The sequence below is a fragment of the Psittacula echo genome (assembly GCF_963264785.1).
Source record: "Psittacula echo genome assembly, chromosome: 11".
In the NCBI taxonomy this organism is placed as follows: Eukaryota; Metazoa; Chordata; class Aves; order Psittaciformes; family Psittacidae; genus Psittacula; species Psittacula echo.
Window position 1 is genome coordinate 11,655,687 of NC_137746.1, and position 27,330 is coordinate 11,683,016.

General features: G+C 42.3%; 1 protein-coding gene across 1 annotated transcript in view; it reads left to right on the forward strand.

The window, feature by feature from the left end:
- HTR4 (5-hydroxytryptamine receptor 4) overlaps positions 1 to 22,789 on the forward strand; it is a gene marked incomplete at both ends in the record, with an annotated part of 129,754 nt that extends 106,965 nt beyond the window's left edge. Inside the window, 1 exon segment of the mRNA XM_080626923.1 lies at positions 22,702 to 22,789. Coding sequence (XP_080483049.1) covers positions 22,702 to 22,789 — 88 coding nt within the window.
- Between the last annotated feature and the right edge of the window lie 4,541 nt (positions 22,790 to 27,330).

The window sequence follows — 27,330 nt, forward strand, 5'->3', positions numbered from 1 at the left end:
CATCTGCCTCCTAACCTGCAAAACCCAAGTGTCCTGCATGTGGAGAGATTGCTGGTGCTTCCAACCTTCCCTGCTCAGTTCAAGAAGCAGCAGAAAGTTTGTGGAAATTTTGATAGAAAACCAGTCAGGCTTTGCATGTTTTTCTTTAGCAAGTATTGTATTTTTATGGCAAAGTGTATATGACTGACTGTGTATGTCTGGGTGGGTTGGTGAGTGGGGAGAGAGAAAGTGCCCATTTTAATCTTCAGGGGTGCGTACCTCACCTTGCTGCCAGTGCAGCCGACATTGTGCTCCCCTTCATTTGTACTGCTGAAGCAATAACAGCCATGTGCAGCAAAGTGAGAAAACCATGACAACAAAGGAGGCTACAAGTCACACTGACGAGCAGCACGGAGCCCAGCAGTGCAGCAGTGTCATGGCCATGCTGCCCCAGGAGCTCAGGGGCTACAGCCTGCTCCAAGGAGTCCCCTGCCTTTGCACAGCTTTGTCCTTGCTGCAAGTGTTTTGCTGTAATGTTCAATTTTTTCGCTGACTCTGCTTCTTTTTGGCAAGGAAAAGGAGGAGGCCAGCAGCTCTGAGCTTTGTGGAGGAAACAAATTAGTACAGCCCTGTAAAGATGCACAGGCAGGTGGTAGGGAAGGAAGTGTCCTGTTTGCCATGAAGCCATTGCAGACACTGAGAAGCTTCTCCAGGAGCGGTGGTACTTGTGTACCAGATTTCCCTGGGCAGTTGATCCCTTCTGAGAGATGCCTCAGACCATAGACCATAGCTGAGGATGCAGAGAAGAGCCAGTTCTCAGGGAGTACCTGTTTATGGAACAAGAGTGAAACTGTAAACTCTCCTGGGCTGTGGCCAAGCCTTTCAGCTGACAAATGCCAGATATCTCTGTTTAACATTAGTCTGATGCCTACTTCAGAAGATCCTACAGAGATCTGAGAGCTACGGAACTGGGCAATGTGTTTCTTATTCTGTGTGTGTAGTATCAGCAATAGGCTGTGATGACTAATGAGTCCAGGCATTTGTGACAAACGTGCAGTTTACTTGGCCACCCGTTTAGAGACATATTCTAAGACCTAATTAATTCTTTCAGTTTCTGGATTAAACTATTGTTCAAAACATCCCATCAAACAGAGAACATTATATGGTATGTTACTGTAATTAAATAAAGAGATAACTGAGCTCAAGAGATGCCTGCAACACTTAATTAAGATTAATTAAGCAACATGATCTACAGCTGGAGAAGATGAAACTGTGCAATTCAAAACTGGGCAGACAAAGCGGTTGTGACACACTGAATTCATGGAGGCACATACTGGGAACATGCTGTTCAGTGGCACTGCCATGGCAGCCTCACCAACCAGGTTTATTGAATGAGGTTGTGTTTAGCCCCTGAATACATGCATTTTTTTTGGCCAAACACAGGCATACACATTAAATTGCTCGGACCTTGGCAGCTGGAGGCTTGGTAGCACGGATAAAGCACTGCCAAAATATACACACGACTTCCTTTACAAGCCCTCCCTGAGGCAGCAGCTGGATAAGTTTGTTCATTTCTCTGATCTTTGATAGCAGCACAGTTTGTCTGTGTAACAGAATTATCACACACCATATATATAGTCGAGAGAACTTAGCATCTCTTAGCCTATTCAGAATGAAAGGACAATTCCAGCAATTTCTGTCATCAGTTCTTACTTCAGGAGAGAAATCTCTCCTCGAAAAAGCGAACAAGAGGCTTATTTATTCTGGGCAAATTAAAAAAAAAAAAAAAAAAAAAAAAAAGGAAAAAAGTCAGAGCAAGTAAGCCAGAGATTTATTATTTTTTACAAGAAGTGGGGAATCCCTGCCCAGAAATCCCCGTGTGACCTATTGCAGTGTCTCACCTTTTCTGCTTCAGCTGTGATGTTCTCTTGCTATGTGTGTGTTTAGGGCATGCCCGTGTCCAGGCAGAAATCTGCAGCTATCCTTGGGTCTCCTGATACATGGGGTTTTTTTCTCAGCTTCTGGTTTTCAAACCTCATGCCCATACAATCGATCGTCTCAATAGGTGGCCTCTCTCCATATTTTGTTTCTCAGCCGCGACAGCCTCATTTCTTAAAATGTAGCTGCTTTGTTAAGCCATGCATCCTCCTAAATAGTCTGAGGTCTCAGTACTGCGATGTCCTGGTGTTGTGTCCTCATGGCATATTCACAGCCAGTTTGGGAATTCCCACCAGAGTTAAGTGGCAGTATATTATCAAGTTTTGTAGCTGAAACCGTATTTTTCAGACTGCTGTTAATCACTGTGAGATCTTGCTTAGTGCTTTTCAATCACTCAGATGTAAAGCTCAGCAAGAAAAAACACTCTTTGCACCAATATAATCTGCTGAAATTACTTTCATGTTGGTAACTGAATTGCTTTTCTGAATGGTATATGATGTGATGAGTCTATCTGGAGCCACCAAATCTGTGGTCCTGTTCAAAAGTAATTTCCAGACTGCTGTAGAAACACAGGATGAGTATAGTTGCCATCTCTGCTTGCTAAATAAGGCTTATTTTCAGATAACCCATCCTACAGTATTAGGGAAAACACCAAGAGATCTGGCTGGAAGCTCAGTGTGGAGATCATGAAGTGTAGACCCATTTGATAGGTCCAAAATAGCAAACAGGCTGGGGCTGAAGTAAGGAGGTGAGTTGCTTGTCACAGGAATGGCCTTTGTGACTGAATAAAATTGCTTGTATTTTCCTGACATAATTGGTGTGGTTTTGCACTGAGAATTGTGAGCTTTGTGATCATCGCTCTTCTTCTAATCCTTCCCATGACCATGCAGGTAATTACTGAGGTGTCCTGGGGGCTGATTGCTCTATGGCTTCCAGAGAAAGTAAGAAAGTTGAGGTTGGCTGCTTTGACAACTTCGGCAGAAGCTGCAACCTTGGGCAAGTGTCTTCAGTATCCCAAGTCCTTTAGATTCTTCTGTCATTACATGTTGGTGAATTGTGAAGAAGAGAGAGCAGTGAGCTCCTGAGGCTCTATCCTTGCTTTACCTGTACTTTACTGTGGTGTCCTCAGCCCAGAGGTTTTAACTTAACTCACCTATCTGCAAGCTTCAGAGTCAACAAGACATGTCATGGAAATAGGTGCACCGAATTCTGTAACAGGTGCTCTTCTCTCCTCTTCTCGTGAGCAGCTGGAGTAGAAACTCAGAGCTCCCAGGGTCACATCTAGCTTAGAAACAGGAACATTTAACCAGGAGCTCAGTGTTGATATTCTCAGTATGACAGGGGATGTTTGGAAGCTTTGAATTTCATTGCTGTGTATGACTGAAATCACACTTCTCAAGTGCGCTCATTAGCCAAGGGTGTGAAAACGCCCTCTCCAGAGAATACTTTTCTCAGATATTAGTTTTAAGATAGCACAGTTCTGGATGGAAACCAGTGCCACACTTCAGACACCCAAAGATAAATATTTGACTTTGCTTATAACAAGTGATTGCTAGCACAAGTGAAAGGCTTAGAGGCACAGTGTGTGAAAACCACATGCTTTGGCCAAATCAGAGATCTCTATTCTAGGATAAATCATTTCACTTTTAAAAAGAATTGGTAATGTCAGAAGTGCAAGCAAGGGATTTAGCCTGAGCATTGATAAAATAATAAACCCCAAACATTGGCAAAGTCCAGCACACCTCCTAGTATTTCTCTCCTGTAAGGGCTAATACACCTTCATATTTTTATAGAATCAGAGATGAGTTTGCATAAAAAGAGGGCAAAACATTGTTGTGTTTTATACATGTAGCAAGTATCATGCTAATCATGTGCGTGATCTTTTGTTAAATCACTGGGCAAAGCTCATCTTAAATTGCCTCAATGTAACACAAAGTAGGTACAAAACTGTGGTCATTTCCTAAGAGGACGGATCAGTGATTGTTGTAGTTGAGCCAAAACTTAAGTCAGTTACATTTGAAACTTGCTAGGTAAAATACAATTTTCTGTTCCATTTGCTGCATGTATCATTGCTTTGCTTTTCCTCAAGAAGGGAACAAACATAAATCTGAGCAACGTTTATTTACCAAAGCAGAAGCTAAGGGAGAGATTTATAGACTATGTCATCTTCTCTGAAGCAGAAAATAGAAAGGCCCAAGAGAAGCCAAGGAAGGGCATATCACAACTTTCAGAAGTCTGGGCTTGTTTGCTTCTGCACTTTAAATTTGAAGGCAATATATAAAGCAATGGACAGGTAGGGCCTGCAAGCTTTGTGAGCCCTGAAAGATACTCGTATCTGCAGAAGGACTAAAAGAAATCATGAAATAGCAGAAGTAGTGTAGTATTTATAGGTAATATATGCAAATAAAGTATTTACACATACAGGTACAAACACGAAGAGACACAGAGTGTGGGTGATAAACCACCGATTTATGCCAAGGTTTAGAAAAGCTGCAGTATGTTGGTCTTGATGCATCTGAAGGACTGTACAGCATAGGACTGTGGTGCTCTGGACACCAGGTCCATAGGTTGAAGCTCTGGGGCCACCAGTGATAGATTCATTATGTGAGAGGGGAAAGAAATTGCCTCTGTGGTTAGCCTGGCTCAGGAAAACCAGCTCTGCCTGAAGGAACCGACCTCCAAGGCAGCACATGCAGGTATTCTCAAAGTTTTAAGCCCTTATCTGAAAGTTCCCAGCTTGTTTTCATAGATACGTTTGACTGACAGAGAAACACTTTCTCTTTAAACCCTTGGGCAGCAACAGCCTCTGAGATGCCGTTAGATACAAAGACACACAGAGCTCAGCCAGGTAAGCAGATGTCTCAGGGAAAATGCTGCATGGACATAGTCATGGTCCCACCCTGTAAAGCAAACCTGACCAATACAACTTTGTTGGCTTAGGCTGAAGGGCCTAAACCAGCATAAATTGAGGAAAAACACAGATGGGGTTTTGCTTACTTTATGTCTGGTTTTGGTTTTACATTTTAAACGTTTTTTGTTTAAATAAGGTACTGATATTTCTTGTGCTGGATAGACTATAAAGAAATTCCTAAAGTAAGGTAATAGCAGTTCTCATGCAGATAGAAGTTTCGTTTGTGGATTGAAGGGAAGTTTTGCTCCTGAGGCTTGCTGGGACATCATTCTTCTTCCCAGGCACCTGTGCTTGGGTTCTTGTGCTGTGGAGACTGCTTGTACCTGTTCTAAGAGTAGTAGTCTCGCTGCAAGATTTGATGACTTTGGGTTTATCTATCCCATCTGAAGCAAATCAGTCTCTTGATTCTGAACTTGTATGATATTTAAAATATACAATGTTTATTGCCACAGCACAAATGACAAGTATGTTTCTGATCTATCTTGACAGCATTCAGATTCAGGTGCCATGTACCTGGTGGTTGTTCTCTGTTGTTTGCAGGTGTAACTATGAAATGTGCCTTGAATGCCAATGAAAATATATGTTCCACAGACCCATTTCAACAAACTCCAGAGCTTCATATATGCTTAAAGGACTCAAAGTTGGCTGAGTCAACCTGTAGAATCATTATCCATAAAATAATTATTTGGGGGGTTTTGCCAGCAGTTCACTTTACATCAAGTAGAATAAATGGAGTAATTTACTCTCTTCACCTGAAGCTAAATTTCCCCCCAGAAACTGAAAGCTAATTGTGTCAGCAGGGGAAGGAATATGACTTCATCAGCCATACACCCTTTATTTTGTGCGTTTCTCCCAGCTGATTGTCAGACATTTTGATTGCAGTAGTTACCTCCTCCTATGATCAAAGCCAATACATTGATCAATACAGCTCTGAAGTGTCATGTTCCAATCTACAAGGCGTTTGTGTATCAAAGGTTCTCAAAAGGGATTGCCAAGGTCCCTTTTCAGTTTGTGAAAGTCACCAGAGAATAAATATCTGCTCTGATTATGCTCCCTGGTTTCTTGGATTCCCTTCACACTCCCAAAAATTAGAAACTGTTTGCAGCTATGCTCTTTCTGCTTCAGATTTTTCCCTCTCCTGATGCTTGGAGAAGCATCCTTGGACATGCTGTTTCCAAATGTTCAGACTGAGCCTGGTGTTTTTCTTTTGGACCTCTTCAGAACAGATGAGGTTCTGCTTGCTATGATGCTCAGATAAGAAAATTTTTTCTAGGCCCTTCTTGCACACAGAAGTTCAGAGGGTCCCTGAGCCTGGAGGGAGCAGTAACTGGCATCACTCATACAAGATCCTTGCTAGCAGATGTCCAGGAACTACTCCTGTTGCGATTGGAAAGGCTGAAGTCAGATAACAGGCTATTATCACAGGATGTTTGGGGATATAGCTAACAGAAAATGAGGACTCAGCAACCTCTGAATCGTGCTGAAATGAAGGAGCTGTCAAAGGCACCTCCTGTCCTCCCCAGCACACTCATGAAGATGATATAACCTAGCTGTGAATTAGCTCTTGGCAGGGAAGGTGGATGAGCAAATGAAGCATCATCTTTCCTGAAGAACAACAGGGGAATGAAAACACAACCACCAAGGAAGATGTACTTACTGACTTATTTTGGTATTGTTTTTAACCAAGCTAAAAATGAGGATAAACTGTCTATGAAAGTGATATAAGGAATCAATGTTTGCAAGTTGGGCATATATAGAAACACAGAGTATGATGTGGAGCATGGAGGGTCTGCTGCTGTCCTTAGTGCATTGAGGAAAAACATGATGTGCACTTATCAAACCAAGGAAGAGAATGGAGGAGAATATGAGGATTTTACTCAAATCAAGTACCCACTGCCAATGTCACCATCTGTGGTATGACATTTAATCCTAATAAAATGCTTGCAAAATAACAGTAGCTATAAGCACAGCTCCAAAGTTTGCCAATTGTAACATTTTTCATAATATGACATGTAAAGTTTTATGAATTCATACTTAATAGATTGTAAGAGAGAAGCAGTCTAAGTCAGGAATGTGCTAGTTAATGCCTATCATAGAAATACAAATTGAAAAACCTTGAGGAGGGAGGAAAGAGGAATGGCAACTCCCATTCAACACATCATGGTGAAACTTGGTGTTTGCTACCTGACCTATCTTTCCCTGGGAGCAGCACATGTAGCTGAGAAAAAGCAGCAGCTACGGTAGCCAAAGAAACTTTACCTTAAGTTAGAAGTTAAGATAACTTAACCTAAACCAAAGGAGATAGTAGTTGAGATGTTAAAGGCACTAATGAGGATCATTGTTATTAGTGCCGCTCTTAATACTGGGCTCTTTTATTCCATTAACAGAAAATAGGATTTTCATATCTTACCATTATTTGCCTTAAGATATTTACAGTTTCACAACACAAATTTCAGGATGCCCAGAAGATACCAGGATACCAAACCACAGATGTTGCATGGGCACATGTGTGAACTGGCCCTACAAAAGGCATGAAAGGACGATATGTACCCCGGTGACCAGAAAACTTACTGGCAGGCTGTGGAGTAGGAGGGAACATGCGTGAGCCCCAGATGCTGTGAGGGAGTTTGTGATAGTTTGCTATTCAGAAAGGAACTTAAACTAGTGACTGACATTAACAACATGCATATGCTATAAATTGTTATAAACCATGTAATTCTTTATAGAAAGTCTTGTTTTGACACAAAAAAGTTCTGTTATCGCACACACAAAGTAGGCACATGAAACGATGAATTTTTTGCCAAAAGATTTCAATAAACTGCAATTGTCATTTTTCACTGGATATGTCACTGCAGAAAACCCACCCATTTCCCAGACAGCTACAGTTCTGACACCGTGGCACATTTGAAGCCTGACAAGCAAAACCAGTTTTAGGTCTGATGGCTGCTGGTCTGCGATACATTTGGGAATTGTGGTATCTCCAGTGTGCAAGGAAACCACTCCAAGTGTTTTTGCCACTATTTCATTCCACAGCTTTGATGAATGGCTTGTGGCTTTTTCCTAGCAGATGAAAGATCTAATTGTACCAATTGCAAGGTCTCAATTTCACAGAATCACAGAATCACAGAATTACAGAATATCAGGAATTGGAAGGGACCTCAAAAGATCATCTAGTCCAATCCCCCTGCCGGAGCAGGAACACCTAGATGAGGTTACACAGGAAGGCATCCAGGCAGGCCTTGAATGTCTCCAGAGAAGGAGACTCCACAACCCCCCTGGGCAGCCTGTTCCAGTGTTCTGTCACCCTCACTGAGAAGAAGTTTCTTCTCAAATTTAAGTGGAACCTCTTGTGTTCCAGTTTGAGCCCACTACCCCTTGTCTTACCGTTGGTTGTCACCAAGAAGAGCCTGGCTCCATCCTTGTGACACTCCCCCTTTATATATTTATAAACGTTAATGAGGTCACCCCTCAGTCTCCTCTTTTCTGAACTAAAGAGACCCAGCTCCCTCAGCCTTTCCTCATAAGGGAGATGCTCCACTCCCTTAATCATCTTTGTCACCCTGTGTTGGACTCTCTCCAGCAGGTCCCTGTCCTTCTTGAACTGAGGGGCCCAGAACTGGACACAATATTCCAGATGCGGTCTCACCAGGGCAGAGTAAAGGGGAAGGAGGACCTCTCTTGACCTACGGACCACCCCCCTTCTAATACACCCCAGGATGCCATTGGCCTTCCTGGCCACAAGGGCAGAGTGCTGGTTCATGGTCATCCTCCTATCCACCAGGACCCCCAGGTCCCTTTCCCCTTCACTGCTCTCTAATAGGTTATTCCCCAACCTGTACTGGAACCTGGGGTTGTTCCTGCCCAGATGCAGGACTCTACACTTCCCCTTGTTATATTTCATCAAGTTACTCCCTGCCCAACTCTCCAGCCAGTCCAGGTCTCGCTGGATGGCAGCACAGCCTTCTGGCGTGTCAGCCACTCCTCCCAGCTTAGTGTCATCAGCAAACTTGCTGATAGTACACTCAATTCCCTCAGCCAGGTCATTGATGAAGATATTGAATAATACTGGCCCCAGCACTGACCTTTGAGGCACTCCACTAGATACTGACCTCCAACTAGACTCTACCCCATTGACCACAACTCTCTGGCTTCTGTCTTTCAGCCAGAATTTATTAAAAGCAATTCATTATCCTTCATTTGAATATTCTTAATTGATCCTGCTTGTACTTCAGTAATTGAAACACCTTACTTAAAAACCGGAAGCCTATTATGAGCTATCCCATCTGCGGGTAGTTATAAACCACTCTTGATATGCTGCTGTGTATTTCTAACATAAGCGAGCACTTCCAGGTACTCTCCTAATTATCAGATTGGGCCTCTTATGAATGCTGCATTAATTATGGTGCAAAAATGAACTGTAGGCCAAAATCTGCAGGTAATTAGAGCATACAATGTAGTGCCAAAGTTAACATTAATGGGAAAGAAATGGAAATACAGAGTTAATGTGAAAAAAAAGGGAAAGTGCCTGTCTTCTGCAGCATGGCATTGAATGGCCTCACTCATTTGCTTACTTGTTTACCCTGGTGTTTATAATTAGCAAATGGATTTAAATCACTGGAAACAAATAGCTGCTTTGTCAATTTTAAGGTTAGCTTATTTTCTGCTCTTAATTGCCCAAGTTTTTGTTTCTCATGTGAAAACATTAACTCTCACAACATTAACAAGTTGAAAATCTGTCATGGAAGAAGTCAACATCTCTGGACTGACTCCATCATCTTGTTTGCATTGGCACATGAAGTAGTCTCTTGATGAAACCGCTGGAGAAACACACTTTGGATGGCTGAAATTAGGCTGGATAAAGTAATGGCAAGTCATACAGCCCTATCAGCATAGAGGAGGCATGGGGTAGCTGATAATATCCATCATAGCTCTAATGCATCCACTGGACTTGTTAGAATGGGAAAAAAGTACCTTTCAGCCCAGGTGCCTGGGGACCCTGCTGGTGATGCCTTCTTCATCCCCTGGTTCACTCTGGCATGAGATCCAAGGCTGCTTCTCCAGACTTTGTTCAGCAGCTGTAAACAAAAATCAAAGCAGGCTTATTTTTAAATTATGGCACCATATGCTGCTATTTTGCGGTAGTCAAGTTCAGTGCTCAAGGTGAGGAGCGTCTTCAAGCCCTCCAGCAGGGTCAGGAGGGGCACTAGCTAACATTAGCTTTCTGTTTAAAGATCCACAGCGCTGCTCAGCCCCAGGAGCTGGCAGGGGCAGAGCTGGGGGTGGCAGTGCCCCAACAGGTCTCCATGAACAGAGTGGAGGGGAGCTGGGAGTTGTTATCCCTCACACCTCCCAAGTTGGGTGTTTTTCTGCATAGGGGCACTTGTGATTCTCATCCTTGCACCCAGCCAGAGGTGAGATACAAACTGCTAATCTTTCTAGTGAGGGGAGAGTGTGATGCCTTTGGGATGTGCTGGAGAAACGTGGCAGCTTTGTTCTGACAGGATTTCAACTGCTAATGGTATAATGAGGCTGATTATTTTTAATGTGAGTTTTGCTGTTTAAAGGCTGCCACATTTGACAGCTCTGGAAGGCACAGGCACCTGCTTGAGCATGAAAGGGAAAATGCAACCAGGCCATGGGAGCAGAATGGCAACAGCAATGAGAGTTTTATCAGCTTTCCAGAAAACAGAAACTTCATTCTCAGTTAAGTGTTGTTGCTTTGGGTCAGGCTGACAGAAAAAAACCTCCTTGGCCGCAGTGATGGTGTGTTTTAGGTACGTGGTTATTAGGATTACTTAAGGTTCAGCTGAGCCCTGTTGGTTCATGTCTGAAAAGCCACCAGGCCACCAGCATCCCAGTGATTTTGGCTCACAGAGGAGATCTGGTAACCTTCTCCCAAAGTATTAAACTTCTCAATGGTAGCACTGCTTTACATTGACAAATTTAACGTGTCCAGCTGCTTGCTACTGAAGGTTTGGTTTCATAAGACAAGAGCTGGGAATTAGGTAGGCAGGAAGATACACAAGCTATACACAATATGCTCACTGAATCACATCCTGTATTTCTCACCTCTTCCAAGCCCCACTCAGAGATTGTTTGCTGTTCTTACTTAAAAAGTTACTAAGAATCATCTCAGGCATGTCATAGTAACATCCATGTTACAGTTAATAACTGGCCAACAGTGACAAACATCGAATGTTCAGAGCAATCTCCACCAGATGCAACGTAAAATAAACCGGGTCATTGTATGTCTGGAACAACAGGCACAGTGCCTGGCCAGGCTCATCCGTTCCCCATGTCTGTAATCATGTCAGGTAAAACTGAGATGCTGAAGTTTAAAAGAGGACAGCAGTGTTACCTGGTCAGCAGAAGAGAGGGCAGCTGCGGTGGGTGCTGCTCTGTGCAAAGAGAGCATCCTGTCCCGATGCCAGCCCAGCATCACAAGCACAGCACTGCAGAACTGCAGCGACACCATTACAGCACAGGAGGCTTCAGCCTTTTGAGTAAGAACTGCTAAAAGAACTAGAGGAAAGGTGGAGTCTAATTATTGTGACAGCAACGAGAAACAGGAGGTCCAAAGCAAGCTCAGCCATCTCCCTGTTTTTACTTCTCCAGCCTGAGAGCATCATTACAGTCAGTGACCCAGAGGCAGGATATTCCCAGCCTCTGAGGGTGCGAAGGATTTAGTAGAGGAAAGAAGTTCTTCAATAAATAAACCACCTTTCCTACAGATGTAGATTGCTCTGTCCTTTAAAATGTTTCTGACGTTTTAAAATTGAAACAAACTATATTTATGTGATTAATTGCTGCTGGTGGTGCACCACAGCCCTGAACCAAGCTATGATTTAGTTGTACCAGACACATTCATATTTGAAATGACACAATGCTTGATCCAAAGAGGCTAAAAATCTAAAGACAAAGCATACAGAGTAAGTATTATTACCTCTATTTTATCCATAATGAAAGAAACATCATGGCTTGCCAACAATCAAATAGGAAAAGCACCTCTGCAGTCTTGAGGTGACCTGAGTGCCCGGTAATCTTCCATCAACTATTTCTTCAGATAGCTCACTGAAGAACTTAGCTGATCTCTGTTCTTATTAGCACACACTTAGCATTTGTCTATTTGCTTAGCATTAAAGTAACTGTACTCATATTCCTGTTTTTAACTTTTTATGTCTATCAAGAATGTAATTATCATCTCAAGAGGTTGTTATTCAGTGCAACAATGAGCCATTATAACATTATGTAAAAGGTTTTAGCCAGTACCCAGAGATAATGACATATAAAAATACATTCCTTCAGCCCTCCTTTTTATTGAATTTGACTCTGTTTCTTTGCTGATCTATGTGAAATGCCTTGGCTGACTGAGGCCAGGCTCCTAATTAGTTATCTTCATTAATCAGTCTCTGTCCAATCTATTCCCTGTGCCAAGTGAAGGGTTGTGTTTAGCACTCTACCAGAGGGACCAATATGATTTTCCCGCATTCACTGAACAAGAGTCTTCTGAGCAAAGGACCAGTGTGCTGGGATTTAGCTGTTGAAGTTAAAGTAGCTTTAATGGGTTCCTATGAGTTTTCTTAGACCAAACTCATGAATAGAGCCTGGCAATAAAAAGAATATTAATGAATAGTTGCAGTTTGAGGGAAACAAACCGATTGGGCCAAATTCAGCAAATGTTTTCAGCAGGAGAAAATGAAAAGGAAGCAAGATGCTGAAATGTTTTGACATTTTATTTCAAAACCATATTTCAGTTTATTATTTGCCTGGACTTTTCAAAGGAGCTAAACATCCTCCTTAAAGAAGATATGCTTCTAGTGTAAACACAGAAATAAATGAATTGGAGAGGATTTTGGTCTTGTTTTGCCAGGAAAATAAAAACAAAAAACATTTCTATTGTACATCAACCTAAAGCAGCAGCGCCTGTCTGTCGGTGCAGTCACATATCCACCAGCACGCTTCTGCTTTTGGAGGACATCCCTCTCGTAGCCACAGTGACTTTCCTGGTACTATATGGGAACACATGGCCCATGTTTGACTGAAGTGTCCTGGGAACATGTCCTGGAGCTCGCAGTTCATTAGAGCAAGTAGCAGCCAGAGGTGGCTTGTAAGAGTGAGAGAAAAGGCAAGCTTCAGCTGAGGAAAACGTCCTTCAGAACAATGCAACAATGGAAGAATAAAGGAGAGAAGCAAACGTATCGATGATGCTTTCTTTGTTTCCTGTGACTTGTCAGAAGCAGCGTGTTTCTCTCACTCAAGGGCTTTGCTTACTTGGAGCACTCTCTGCTAATTTTAAATCTGAGGAGGCATGCAGAAGTCTTACAAAATGTACTGAAGGCTGGATTATGTGGGCTGGAGACAGCTGGTTTTAAAACTTCTAGCTGAAATTTAGTAAAGAATGATGAGAGCTTAGTTCCCGCTCGCAAGGTCTGAGCAGCAATATTTGATTTAAAGATAATTAAGATATTCAGTATAACTGCTCAAGAGTGGAAAAAAATAAACACTTGTCATGAGATAGAGACAAATTTGTATTTACATTTGGCTACAAAGGACTTGAAATTCTACATTCCTGTCATATCCGTATAAATAATTTAGCAATCCAAATGTTTTTCTCAGATTTGAATTTTCACCATTTAGCTGCAATGGGAAGACTGAACTTTTGATGATATTTCTGTGGATTTTACCCATGTTTTCCCAAAGGACTGCATCATCTCAAAGGAGGAATGGTCCACTGGTATTTGCTTCTCTTTATCTAAAAAATTAACAAATGCTAAGACTAAGACAGACTTCAAAGTTGGCTATGTCATTTTTAGAGCTTAGGAATATTTTCTCTTTGGTGCTGATGCTGCTTGAGAAATCAAAACCAGTGACTAGGTGGGTTTTACACACAGATAAATTATGAACCTTCCCCAAGATTGGAATAGAAGACACTAAAGGCAAAGGACTGTCCCTCTTGTAAGGCTTATTGCAGAGGGTTGATGTCACTTTCTTTGCCACATTACTGTGCTTTCCTGGGCCTGGCTGCAAGGGGATAGACAGATACCAACCATGTCCAGTCGCCTGTTTCTCCACCAGAGCTCCAGTAGGCAATTTAGCGAATCATCTACTCAAGCCACTTTACCCAGATAATCATACCATATCTTGTGGGCTCTGCAGGCTGTCAGCTTGCAATGAAGAGAAATAGGCACAGGAGGAGGGGATGGAGACATCCGTCTGCAGTCCAGGCTAACAGCTCCCAGGCAGCAGGAGCAGCCAGCCATACTGACAGCAGCACCATCCCCACGCCTGGGTTCATCTGGTTTGAAATCCAGCTTCCTCCAGCCCACTTGGTTGGGAGCACACGAGACAAACCTTAGATGTATCATCTCTACAAAGTTAAAAGGAAATATGTCTGATATTTGTGGGAGTTCTCTTCGAGCAGTTTTCACTGTGTTTTCTGAGTTCCTGCACTCTTTTTATATTCATTGGTTTCTCACACATTTAGATGAAAAATTCTCTTTGAATTGACTTCTGTTGGACAAAGCAGATCACAGGTAGTCATGTGAAGGTGCAGTGAAAGACCTACCTTTATTAAACTCACCTTCGATAACACGCTGGTCTCTCTGGCTTGCAGGTCAATCAGATGCAGCACAAAGATGATACACAAAAGCTTAAACCTTATTGCTAGGAAATCCTGCAAGTATCTTGCTCATCTCAGAAACAGGAAGAAATGAGAAACCCACAAAGAAAAATCAGGAGCTATTCATCCTAGAACTATTAGATCTATTGCTAGCTTTGTAGCATTGAATATGGAACCCATTTACATTGTTCTACAATGTTGATATGTAACAACAAAACAGAGCAAGCTTGTAATTTCTGGTTCTGTTTTGCCACAGGAATCATGTTGAGTAGGTAGAGGGTATTCTTATCCTGCTATAATGATTTTCTACTGATGGCCAAATGTGGAAGTTCACTTTAGTGGCTGGAAGCATGAGTCATTCAGCTTAGAGACTGCAGTTACGAGAAAGCTTTTAATTTCATGGAGTCTATGAACCTGGTAATTGTGAGAGAGGGACAATTCTGTACTGGCCTTTTGAAAATTAAAATCAAATGTTTTATCAAAATACATTTAATTTGGGTTGTGTGTTTGGATTTTTTCAACAGGAAATGAGAACAAAGCAACATCTTTTGTTCTCATTGAGTTTTGGCATTTTGTGTATTTTAGATTTAAATTTTCCTCTTTCAAATTGAAAAATGTCACAGATTATAACATCCAATTCCACGGTTTCTTGGATTTTATGTTTACGCTCCTCTCAGTTTTGACTGTTTTCCAAGATTTCCTAGTTTTCAGAAATGTCAAAAGCATCTTTTCAGGGAGACAACAGCATCGTCATCCTTACCCTTAGCTCCTGTGACCCTGGAAGGCACTCCAATGGCACAGGCTCTTTCCTGCTGTTCTAGAAAACATATCCAAGTTTATTCCTGGCCCACTGTGATTCAAGGTGGTCTGTGTGATCCTTATTGGGCACATCCATCATAGATATGGCTAAATAATGATACCAACCAGAAACCATACTGCATTTAATGATATTTCTATCATCTACAGGCAGTCATTTACGATGGGTTAGTGACTGCCATAAAATACAGAATTAAGAGACTGTTTTCTACCTATTCCTGGAACGGGAATAAAGTAAGCAGATGCATCACTGTCTGGAATAACTAACAAACAGTCATCTTAAGCTGTTCTCTCTTTCCCTTTCTTTTATAGTGCATTTATGAATTATGTTGTTTGCATTTATAATTATGGAACTGAACAGATGGTGAAAGGCTTATTTCAGAATGATGTGTTCATTAAAATAACCTACTCTGCCCTGCCAAATGACTGTTAACCGTAAATCCAATTGGATGTTGAAGAGAGTTATTTATTCCTTTTCTGTAAGTCCATCAGAAAAAAATGGAGCTTTGCGAAATGGACACTATAGTAAGTGTGAAGCTACAATAGTGGTGTTGCATATATTCCAGATAGGAAACCAGGGAGGAGTTTGGCAGCTGTGACTTAAAGACAAATACAGGGAAAGATAAATTATGGACCAACACAATTTTCAAATCCAAGAAAAGCTTAAATTCTTTATGCAATTTGGAAGCTCAGTTCCACTTAAAACGTGGCTCCAGCCAGCTTCTACCTATGTGCAAACTCTGTCTAGGGTCTCTAGTCATTATGCAGGTAAGTACAATAATGGTAGATTCCATTATTAAAATGGCACTCTCTGCTCAACAAAGTGTACATCTTCACAGTTTATCACTTACAAGTATCATTTACTCTTACATAGTAACATCTTGTCTTTCTCTAGTCCCAACAGTTTTACTGGGTGCTTCTGCAAATAACAAGATGTTATTCGCTTCATAGTGTAACTGGGAGTGATCATCACCTATTTGCCTTCCTTCTTGGAAATCCTATTATACCAGCTTCACTTTTCAAGCTTCAAGTGTGTGATGGATCTGGAAACAATTCTTTTCATTTCAACTCCTTTGCAATATTTTGTATCTGAGACCTCCTGCCTCCTTATTTTTACATCAAAACTTAAGAATCTGATCTGAACACAGATGAGAGCAGAGACAGAGTGTCAGGGTTTCTTTGTTCAGATTGAAGGAATCTCTACTTCTCCAGTTCTGGACATTATTCAGGTTCTAATTCCTGGCCCTCACATCTCCTTACGAATATGTCCTACCCAGGCTACCCCAAGATGCCACGTCTGGCAGATCATCATTCAGTGGGCAGTCTGAGGGCTGTGCTGCTGGTGAGCTGCTCAGAAAAAAGGCTGCAGCTCTCCTATGGCTTAAAGCTTTGCTCTTCTGCACCAAAGCAATTGGCATCTCTTGTACCCCACAGCTGTGGCACAGCCATGGGGTCACCAGAATTTTGCAGGCAGAACTTAGGGGAAGCAGTGGAGAATGAAATGCAAAGGTGCAGGATTCCTGTCTGCCTCCCTGAGCCTGCTGGGAGCAGAACCAAAGGTGGGAGGAATGGGAGAACAGTGGAAAAACTGAATGGGTTCGTTAAGAATAACCAGAAATATTTGTGTTTTCTGGGTTGCCTCTGCAACCATTGTCACAGCCTTCGAAGGTGCAAACTGGCTGTACAAAAGCTGTTACTAAGAACTTTTCTTGGGTCCTGGGGTGGTTTCTAGTTGGATATGAAGGAGGAAACATATTCTGAAACGTTTCATTTGGAGTGCTGGCAATCAACAACTGGAGCAAGGAGAAAATGAAAGAGGCAGCACTCAGATGAGTGCTCACTCATACAAAATTGCCAGTAACACAGTGGTTGATTGGATCAGTCACCTTGAGAAAAGACAGAAAAAGGCCTTGAACATGAATTGGGGGCTGCTCTTTTTTGAGGTTTTTTATCTTTCTGTCTCATGAGAAGTTGCAGTCTTGCTTCACATCAGAAAAGGGAAAATATTTGAAACTGTGACAATTTTGGGGGAGCGAGAAAAGCATTTTTTATACCTCTGATTTTAGCTTGAAACTCATTATTTTTGACCTAGCAAGTAAGTCTCTATAACTGCATGTTTCTCAAATGCTCTGACCTCCATTAAACATCCACTCCAACCCATTAAATCTCCTAATTGTAACTAAATGAGCCTGTACGTTTTTTCAGGGATGCATTATCCCCAAAAGGAGCTTGCCAGAGCTCAGCACAACAGATTTGTGCTCAGTTTGGACTGCAGCGCGCCACTGTCAGGGAAACATGGATGGATTTTGACTTTTCAGAGTTTCAGTTTTGTTCAAATTTAACGCTTGGTTTGATTTGGAATCTTTCATTTGGAATGAAAGCAGTTGGGAAAAAGAAAGTTAAAATAAAAATATTAATTTTCCCCAAAACAGCAACAAATTGCAGTGCCTTTACAGGAAAAGTTTTGCTTCTCATTTTTACAGAATTATTGAGGTTTGCTTATTTTTTAAAGACAAATTCATAGAAACTGGCACAAACTCAGGCAAATTTCCAGTGCCACAAAACTTGCACATTTATTTCTTTTCTTATTATTTCAGTTTTTTAAGAATACCACAGTTAAAACTTGCTCCTTGCCTGACTCTGCCTGAATTCCCTGTATCAATCCAGCAGGCAGTCGTTAATGAACCACCAGCCACAACCCCCAAATCCCAGGACAGGGATGTCTGAGGGCCACAGTTTCATTTCAGTTTGGGGTAATTTTCCTGAATTGTGTGAGTGTGGGGCTAGCAGGAGACTCTCACAGGTAGCACATCTATAAGGCCACTGGTATGGCCAGTGGTGGAGGATATTACAGACTTCAAATGATTTAGTATGAGCAGCTAAGAACAGTAATTACATGAAATAATTTTATACAAGGTTTTTCTCTTCTATTTTTGTATTATTTAGAAACTCTGGTGTTAACTATTCTGCATTTATAATATAAAGATTATCAAAAAGATTTGCCAATACAATGAAACTTGGTGCTTATCAGCTTTGCGTATGGTTTATGTCTAATCCCCAGACTTTGCAGCCATTTGTGTACCCAGCTGAGACCCAAGCTATCCTGGCAGTACCAGTAATACATGCATGCTACATAAATGCACCCATCCACCTACTTCTGCAGCAACACTGACCTCTCGATGTCTGAATGTGTGTGCAAACTCCCTTTTCTCCCTGGTGACAATGTGCCATTCATTTTCCTGGCAGAGTGGCAGTGGATTTAGGTGACTAAAGTCTCAGTGAGCAGCAAGTTAACAGCTCCCTGTATCCCTCCCCAGAAAGGCAAACCCTTCCCAGCCCAGCCCAGGGACAGATGCAGAGCCTCACCTCAGTCTCCAGTGAATGTCAGGACAACAGGAACCACCTTCTGCCAGTTCAGAAATGGAAGTAGTTAATAATGTAAGCAGGTGTATTACTGAACTGAGAGCAGACAGCTGTGCACTCACAGTGGGCTGGGATGGCTGCGGCTTCCTACAGCAATCCACCTCCATTCCACTTGAAGGCTTTGCTGTGCTTCGACAGTCATAGGCATTCATTTTGTTCATTTTTCCCCTGCTATTACTATGACCCTTTAGGTAAAATAGTTTCTCCTGCCAGGGTTAAAGGGACAGAGGCTGCTGAGGGAATCCTGAGCCAAGCATTTGTTCAGAGGCTGTGGGAAGTGCAGGGATTCAGCTGTAGCTGGGAAAGGCTGTCTTTGCTCTCAGTTTGTTATGAATGAGCAGTACCTTTTAATGTGATCCAAACCCTCACAGTTTCTGTACCTGTGAGGGGCACCTTGCCCTTTGCAGCAGCCACCAGGACTAACTGCCCACAGACTGATGAACTCAGGTTTGCAGGGAGTATAGGAAGGGTGAATACGAGTGGTCAGAGCAAGGACTACCATTAAAAACCAGGGGTGTAAATCGCAGGTAAACCAGCTGCAGAAGTGCAGGCTGGGCTGCCCCAGCGCTTCTGGTGCAGAGGAGCTGTGGGTATGTATAACCAGCATAGGCAGCTTTACACAGGTACTGCAAGCATGAAGAGTTGGTAGGAAGCATTTTTGGGAAAGACCAGATCTCTTCCAATTCCCATCCATTCGCTGTTGTCCAGAGAGTCCCAGGCACCATCTCCAGACAGAGGCTCCCTTCTGGAAACTGGACCAGTGGCTGCGGGCTCTGGCACAGGGGTGGCACACACTCCATCAGGATATTGCTTCCCCTCCTCCTGGTCATGCTCTGCCAAGGAAATGGATGCAGTTAGGTTTTGTGCTCAGAGCCAGGAGCCCGAAATTGCACTGCTTTACAGTAAGACAGGCATGATCCTGGGGGACAGAGCTGGATGCCAGGGATTTGCCCATCAGGAGAGGGCTAAGTAGGGACCTCAGGCTCTGTGAAAACCAGTGACTATTTTTCATTACAGTAGGGAAAGCCAAAGACCAGCAAGTTTTTGGCTTTGCTTCCTTAACAAACTGTGCCAGCGGTGTTTGGGATAGCTCTGCAGGGAGCAAAAGTGGAGAGATCACAAACAGCCACTGCATCCCCTTGATGCTTTCTCCTCTGCTCTCTCCAAGTTCTCAGGATAATGCTGGAGCTCCTTGTTCTGGCCGCGGGTCTAGAGAGAGTAAACCCACACAGCTCCCCTCTGCTGTGCTGAGAGCTAATCCAACCAGTTAATTAAAGAGTCCATTGGACTGTCAGAAGCAGCAGGAGATGCAGAAGCAATTATCGCCAAATTGGTCATCATCTCAATTAAAGTACCATTTGGCAAGTATGTGAATAGCCTGCAGCAGGGCCCCTTTATAGGTGGTAAAGCCTTTTCATTATTGGGCTTTATTGCTGGGTGGTGGTGTTTACAATCTGGGTAAAACTGTCAAGTGAAATGACAGAAACCCTCACCCCCAGTTCTGGGAGGAGTTGGTTACTGGGGGCAGAAGTAGCCTGGGATGCTCTTTATAATTCAGCTTGGTAATTTAACATGCCAGTGTATACAAATCCCATCGAAGGAACTCATTATAGGCAGGAAAGCAGAGCAACTAATTTGCTGCCCAGCATTTATTTAATGCATTTAAACCTTTTTCATTTTTTTACTGCTCACATATTACGGCTTCCTCAGCTGTTTTCATTACTCAAACCTGCTTGATAAATTCATCTTGAAACACTCAAGCCCACACATGCAAGGTCCGAGTGTTGTGTTCTTCTGGTCAGTAAGATAAATCTCAGGGTGCTTGGCTTCTCAGCTGGGTGGGAGTTGAGGCGCCTTAGCTGTGTGTTCCTCTAGGTGAGGCAAAAATGAGTGCAGCTATGCTTACTCTCTGAAGATTGCTTCCCTTAGATACTGATGCCTGAAAAATTAATTGTGTTTTCAGAGAGCAGATCAGTTAGGACGTGATGGTGTGAAGAAAAAGCAGGGCTGTTATAATCTTGTCTTTTATCCAACATTAAATTGGTGCCCTGTAGCTGGCGGGTAGCTTTGAAGGGGAAAACTACACTATGTGAAAACAAACCCCTGCCAGCAGAGGATTCCTGTAGCAGTTTCCTGGAGATGCTGGTAAGATTTTTAGGAATGATGTGCCAGTGACAGAGCAAGGCATCACCTCTGCAGTGCAGCCTTCGCACCCTGTATATGAATGCTCTTTCCTCCTCTCCTACCCCTCCTCTTTCCCCACAGGGTAAACAGCTGGAATTGTTGAGCTAACTGCCAGAGGCTTCAGATAGACACTTTGTGCCACATGAGACCCTGGGACACCTTAATGACTTCTTTTTAGCTTAATGCATCTTTGTAACAAATGGCATCTCCTGCTAAATTGCTGATCTTGCACAACTGTTTTCTGACTACTGCAGAAGAGGAAGAAGGTTTGGCTCTTTGGATATCCTGTATGAAGTCAGCTTTCAGTGCCTGTCTCTTGTGCTTCTGAGCAAGTCCTGAGTTGCTCTGAACTATGTCTGCCTTGTTCACAGGGCAGGGGGTCTCCTGGCTCTCATCCTTTGTATCACTGTTTGTAGCAGACCATGCTAGAGGTCTCTCTGCTGGATGGCCTCACACAATGTGCCATGTCTGACTTGATATATAGAATTAAAATTGCATTATGACTTGTATGCTTCATGGTCATCTAATCGGAGTGTCTGTTCAGTGTCAGATGCAAAATGTCTTTTCTTGTTTCTTACATCAAGTCTGTATCTTGTCGGTAGAACTAGCACGTTTATTGAAAGTTATGATCATTATTTGAAGTGATGGAGTACTAAAGGGGTATGTTCCGTGGATGTATCTGCACATACAGACATCTGCATTAAGGCAGCCTAGCTTGACCATATTGAAAACCAGCATCTAGTACGTCAGAGGGTAGATTCCTCCAGGAATAGTCACCAGGGAAACCCAGACAGACAGTACAGTTTATACCCTGGCTTTCATTTTGAGTCCATTGCTGATCTACTGGAATTAATGGATATATCATTTGTAGGATCTTCAGATCATCTACTTCAGACATTTCAGTGACTTGTAAGCACCTTAATTAGGAGCCTAAGTCCCAAGTATACTCAATGGAGAAAGAGATGCATCCAGATAATTAATACCAAGTAAATGGATGTCATAGGATCAGTTTTTGCATATGTAGACAATAAGGAGTTCCTGACTTTTTTTCTGATGATTATTCAATCAGATCCTGAGGCTGACAATACTTCTGCTAACAGCAGAACAGGTATAATCCTCTCAGGGTTTTCTCAGGTTTTTTTCCTCATAGTTTTCTCAGGGTTTTTTTCTTTTTTTAATGTTTATTGGGATGCAGGTATTTCAGGTGTGTCTTAGACATTTGTTACTAAGAGAAACAATGCATCTACATCTCTAAACACTCAGGAAAGGAAAGTCCTAACAGAGACCTGACTCCCCCGTAGGCATTTGAACTAAGGAAAGGTGTATGAATCACATGATACCTCCCAAGGACAAAAGACCTGAAGAGCACTGGTAAGTGCTGTATTTAGTAAGACAATACTATATACTTACTTTTGTAAGTGAAAATGCTCTGAAATGTTGGTCTTCATCTCAAGTATTCACTTCTCAAGATAGTCTCAAATGATCCTTTACATGCTTGCACTGAAGACATTAACTGAAGTGCCTGTAGCTTAGTTCACCTGCAGAGGATCAGTGGTTTTTAGTTCTTTGGTCCGATTCCCTCTCATTGCCAGATGCACCTTAGATAAATGAAAACCAGGTTTTCAGGGCTTGCCTTGACTGTGTCAAACTGAAGGTTTAGTCCTGTCATGGAACAAAGTAGGGATTCATGTTTGCTTAATGTGGGATGTGGATATTTGTAAGATGTACTGTCTCTTAAGGTGTACTTCAGGGTTTTTAAGAACTCACTTTACATAAGCTTATACTTTTAACTAGCACAAACAAATTGTTCTTTATGTTTTTCCACTTCCAGGTACACTGTTTTACATAACGGGCATCATCAGGAACATGAGAAGCTTCCCATCCACAATGACCCTGAATCCCAAGAGTCCTGTTTCTAATCACAGTCCTAGATGAGGAATGGCTCAGCTGAAGGGACAGATTCCTTTAGGATAACCAAAGGATTCCTGGACAGCAGGACTCTGTGAAAACTTATTCATCTGCATTGTCATGGTGCCTCCTGCCCTGACTTCACATGAATGTCCAGCTGCATGTAGGTAGATTGATGGGGGCATGGAAAGGTGCATGAACAGAATGGCTGAGGAGGCTTTCCTATATCTGCAAGGACAGCTGGGCTATATGACTGCCTCAGAGCCTTACTCCAGAAGTGAGCTGATATCTGTTGATGTAAGGAAACAACACAGATACAAACCACCCATGGACATGGACTTCCATTATTCCTTCCCAGCTGCCATCTGTGCACAAGCCATTTCTGTTCTGTGATATGACCTAAAAGATTGCAAGTTCTGGGTAAAGCCCTAACATAAGGTGAGACTTTATCTGTGCAAGATCCTGCCCAGTGGTGACTGGATACTGTCAGGAGAGAAACAGCACTATGTTTTCTTTAGCAAAATAAAAGGAAATGTTTGCCCTTTGGTTACAGTTACTGGTAAAAGGTCAGCATGAGCTGCTGATTCACCCTACCCTTCAGAGCTTTCGTTATAAATGCTTTACTGTGTTTCCTGGCCAAGTTCTTTGGTAGAAGACTCATAGGACATATATATTGCCTGACAAGCTGGAGTGGGACCTACAGGACATTTCACTGCTAACAAAAGGCCCTGCAAGCACTATCACAATCCAGCCCAGCTGCTAAAAGACAGCGGCCATCCTCTGCCATTCAGGGGCCAATGGATGGGATGTGGCCCTCAAAGCCAGTGCTGTCCTCATCTGAGCAGACTTTGGGCATTCTTACCAAGAAGCAAGGTTGGCCAAGAGACAGAGTCAGTCTGTAATAGATCACCAAGTGCCATCTTTAAAGTTACACCATCTAAAAAGCTACATTAGGAAGACAGACTTCTACTTACGTTTTCCACCTTTATTTTTCTATTTGTTTCTGTTCTCTTCCAGTTGAAGCAAGAAGTTTCAAGACTTTCAAATATCCTCATATGCACACCTCTGTTTGCAAAGATCTCAGTCCTCAGCTGCTTCCTGCATGTAGATGTTGCTATGTTCCTTGTGAGCTGCTTCCATCTTTGCATGGAAAGGGTAGGCAATGCTGTAGACTTCGCAACTTTGGGAAGATGATTTTCATGCAGTGGGAAGTATGCAGGATGAAGACTATGAGCCTCTACCCTTTTTAGATGAAGACCTAACCCAGAGATGCCACCCTGGGCCTAGAAAATAAAATTGTTCTTTGTTATATTGTGTAATGATGTACAGATATTTTTAATGTAAAAAGAAATGGTGACATTATTTATTATTTTTTATCAGGAACATGTGGGTTTTTTTTTCATTAAAAGCTTCTAGACCCAGGAGCTTAACATTATATGTATTATTATTTAGTAATATGTTGCTATGTGACAGGTATTTACTGTAAAACAAACAAACAAATCCTGCTTTGAACAAAAATGTTGCTCAGTAGGAAGAAAGGTTGTGCATGGTAAGAACACCTGGCTTCCTAACCATGGTGTCTGACTTCTTTAAACCCTTCTTCCACACAAAAGTTGCTGACAAAGCTTTACATAATTTTCCTTTAGGATTCAAAAGGACACCGGGCAGAAAGAGCCCTAATGAGAAGATAGACACTTACCAATGCAGAAAATTGCTAGCAGTTACAAAGAGACAAAATACTGGTGTTTGTGGTTGTAGATGCCGATGGGAAGAACATGAGCTGTTTGAAAAGATATGGTGACATAGTTTGAACCAGTTCCTGGTTCACCGTTAGGAACAGTTTGGCAATGATCTGTTTTTATAAGGTTGTGTTTCCAAAAGAACTTGTTATCAGTTCAACTCTATTATTGACACCAAAACAGAGCAGTGGGTGAAAAAAATAGGCCATTATTGAAAGTCTGGAAAAAAATCCATCCAGGGCCACTTCATTCCTATGATCTACATCTCTGTGGAACTGCTCCCATGGGGTTTTGTCTGGATTTGATATGCAGGACTGCAGGAGAGATTGTCTTGGTTTCACCTCAAGTATCAAATTTCCTAAAGAAATCCTGGAAAAGCTTTTTTCTCCATCCCTATTAAAAAGCATCAATATATTGGTGTGAAATCACTCAGTGATGTGGAACCCTCAGCATGGGGATGCTATAGTGATGGTGTTCTTTGTTTCTGCTGTTGTCCCTAAAGTGTTTTCTCTTATATTTTTATGTGCTTTAGTAATATATATCTTCTTAATTTAAAATTAACTTCTCAACACTGCATTTTACTCATGAGCAATGTTCAGAAGGTTCTATCAATGGGATCAGCAGCTCACTAGCTAAAATCAGAGAATCATAGAATAGTTAGGGTTGGAAAGGACCTTAAGATTACCCAGTTCCAACCCCCCTGCCATGGGCAGAGGCACCTCACACTCAATCATGTCATCCAAGGCTCTGTCCAACCTGGCCTTGAACATCACCAGGGATGGAGCATTCACAACTTCCCTGGGCAACCCATTCCAGTGCCTCACTGCCCTTACAGTAAACAACTTCCTCCTTATATCCAATCTAAGCTCTGATAATCTAATCATCAAAAGCTCTGACAGAAAAAAAGGCTCCAATTCGAAACACCATATTTGAATGAAATACCAAACACAAAAGGTCCATGTTCTGTGTCATCTCTGGCTAACTGCTTACTGGATTCAGGAAACGTGTCATGAATGACCTGGTGGCTCCTGCTGAATAAGTCAATAATCTCAGTAACGCTTCTGTGAACCCAGCAAATGATGATGTCCATCATCATCTAGTGGAAAGTGTCCCTGCCCATGGGAGGGAGGTGGAACTAGATGATCTTTAAGGAACCTTCCAACCCAAACTATTCTATGATTCTGTGATCAATAATGTTAGAATTTCTATGGAAAAGAAGCTGTCCAATGGAAAGGACCCATACTCAACTTCCATTGCTAAAGGTAGCTGCTCCTGTAGCCTCTGGGTTCACCTTCTCCTTGACCATTTTGGATAGCGGTGTCAAAGTCTTTGCCTGTGCTGAATGATGTGTAATGCATTGGCTGTTTCTAAAAATAAAAAATCCTCTATGTACATTGCAGTAAATTCCAGCTCATGCTCATTTCTTGTACTCTTTTCACTCAAAATAGAAGATGCTACCAAGTAAGACTTCCCACCTGCCTCACAATATACTCAAACAGCTGTAACAGCAAGGAAGAATCTGGCACCATCGCTCTGAAAATGCTGATGAGCTCTTGGGTCATTACACAAGTCCCTAATGTTTATCACAGTCCTGCCTCCTGTTCCAAGTTCTCGTGCACCAGCTCTTTCTCCTCACACTTCTGCTTAGATTGTTACTGAGCCCCCTTTCTCCCTTGCCCATGCTGTGTCCACCTCATCTCTTATTTCTACACTGAGAGATGTCACTGCTATGGGATCATACTCAAGAGAGGTACTTGCAAATGGGGAGTAGGATATAATTCTGTGTTTCCCAGTGAATTTGACAGAAAAAAGATGCTGCCTTTCCATCTCTTCCCTGCCATCTCTCACAGATTTGCTCTAATAACTGTGTATTTATTTCTTCACAGTACACTAGTACTCATCAGCACATTATCACACCATCACATTTATGGGCTGGTAACACTTGATATTGTTTTGAATGCAGTAAGCCTCAGAAGCGTTAGCACGATGCCTGCTGTAGCTGTTTTCTTGGATTACAACTGACTACACTTTTCCTCGCCAGAGGTAATGTGCTAGCAGAACAGCTAGCTAATAAGAAATTGGCTGTCTGGGCTTTTGCTAAACTGTCTTCAGGAGGCCAGCCTGTCAGCACAGTTGTATTTCATTATTTCTGTATTTTCATAGGCTCCAGAAGCATTTCAGAGATCTTGCATGACATTTGATAACAGGATGTGTGCCCAGATAAGCAAACGCAAAGATGCATTGAGGTTACTTGTGCTGGAAGAGGGAAGGACAGCAACAGAATGACTGCTTCCAGAAGCAATTTAAAACCCAGCCTAACACTAAACCCATGGGCCATCTGACTTCAAGGGGGCCCTAGACAGTGTCAGGGTGCACAACACCATGAAGTGAGCCATCCTTTCTACTAAGCAGCTTTCCATCTCTCTCATGCTCAGTTTACTCAGATAAAAAGTAAGCCACAGCCATGCTGCAAAGTAAAATCCAGAGACATAATAAACATGTCACCAATGGAAGCTGTGTTTGAAAAACAGAAGCTCCAACAAAGAGTGCAGAAGAGACCATACATTTTAATTAGCTGATGATCAAGACTGTCTGGAAGGATGTGAAACAATAACTGGATGATACATGCTCTGTAAATGTCAGTCCTTGAGGCAGTCAGCAGCTGTGTTGCCTAGTGAGATGTATGGAGATATGGCTGCATCCCAAGTGTACTAGCAGGTCAGGCTCATAAACACCATGCAGACAGACGAACCCTTATGGGGAAGTGTCCTTTTCACATTATCCTTCACAGCTCTTTCAACACTGAATACATT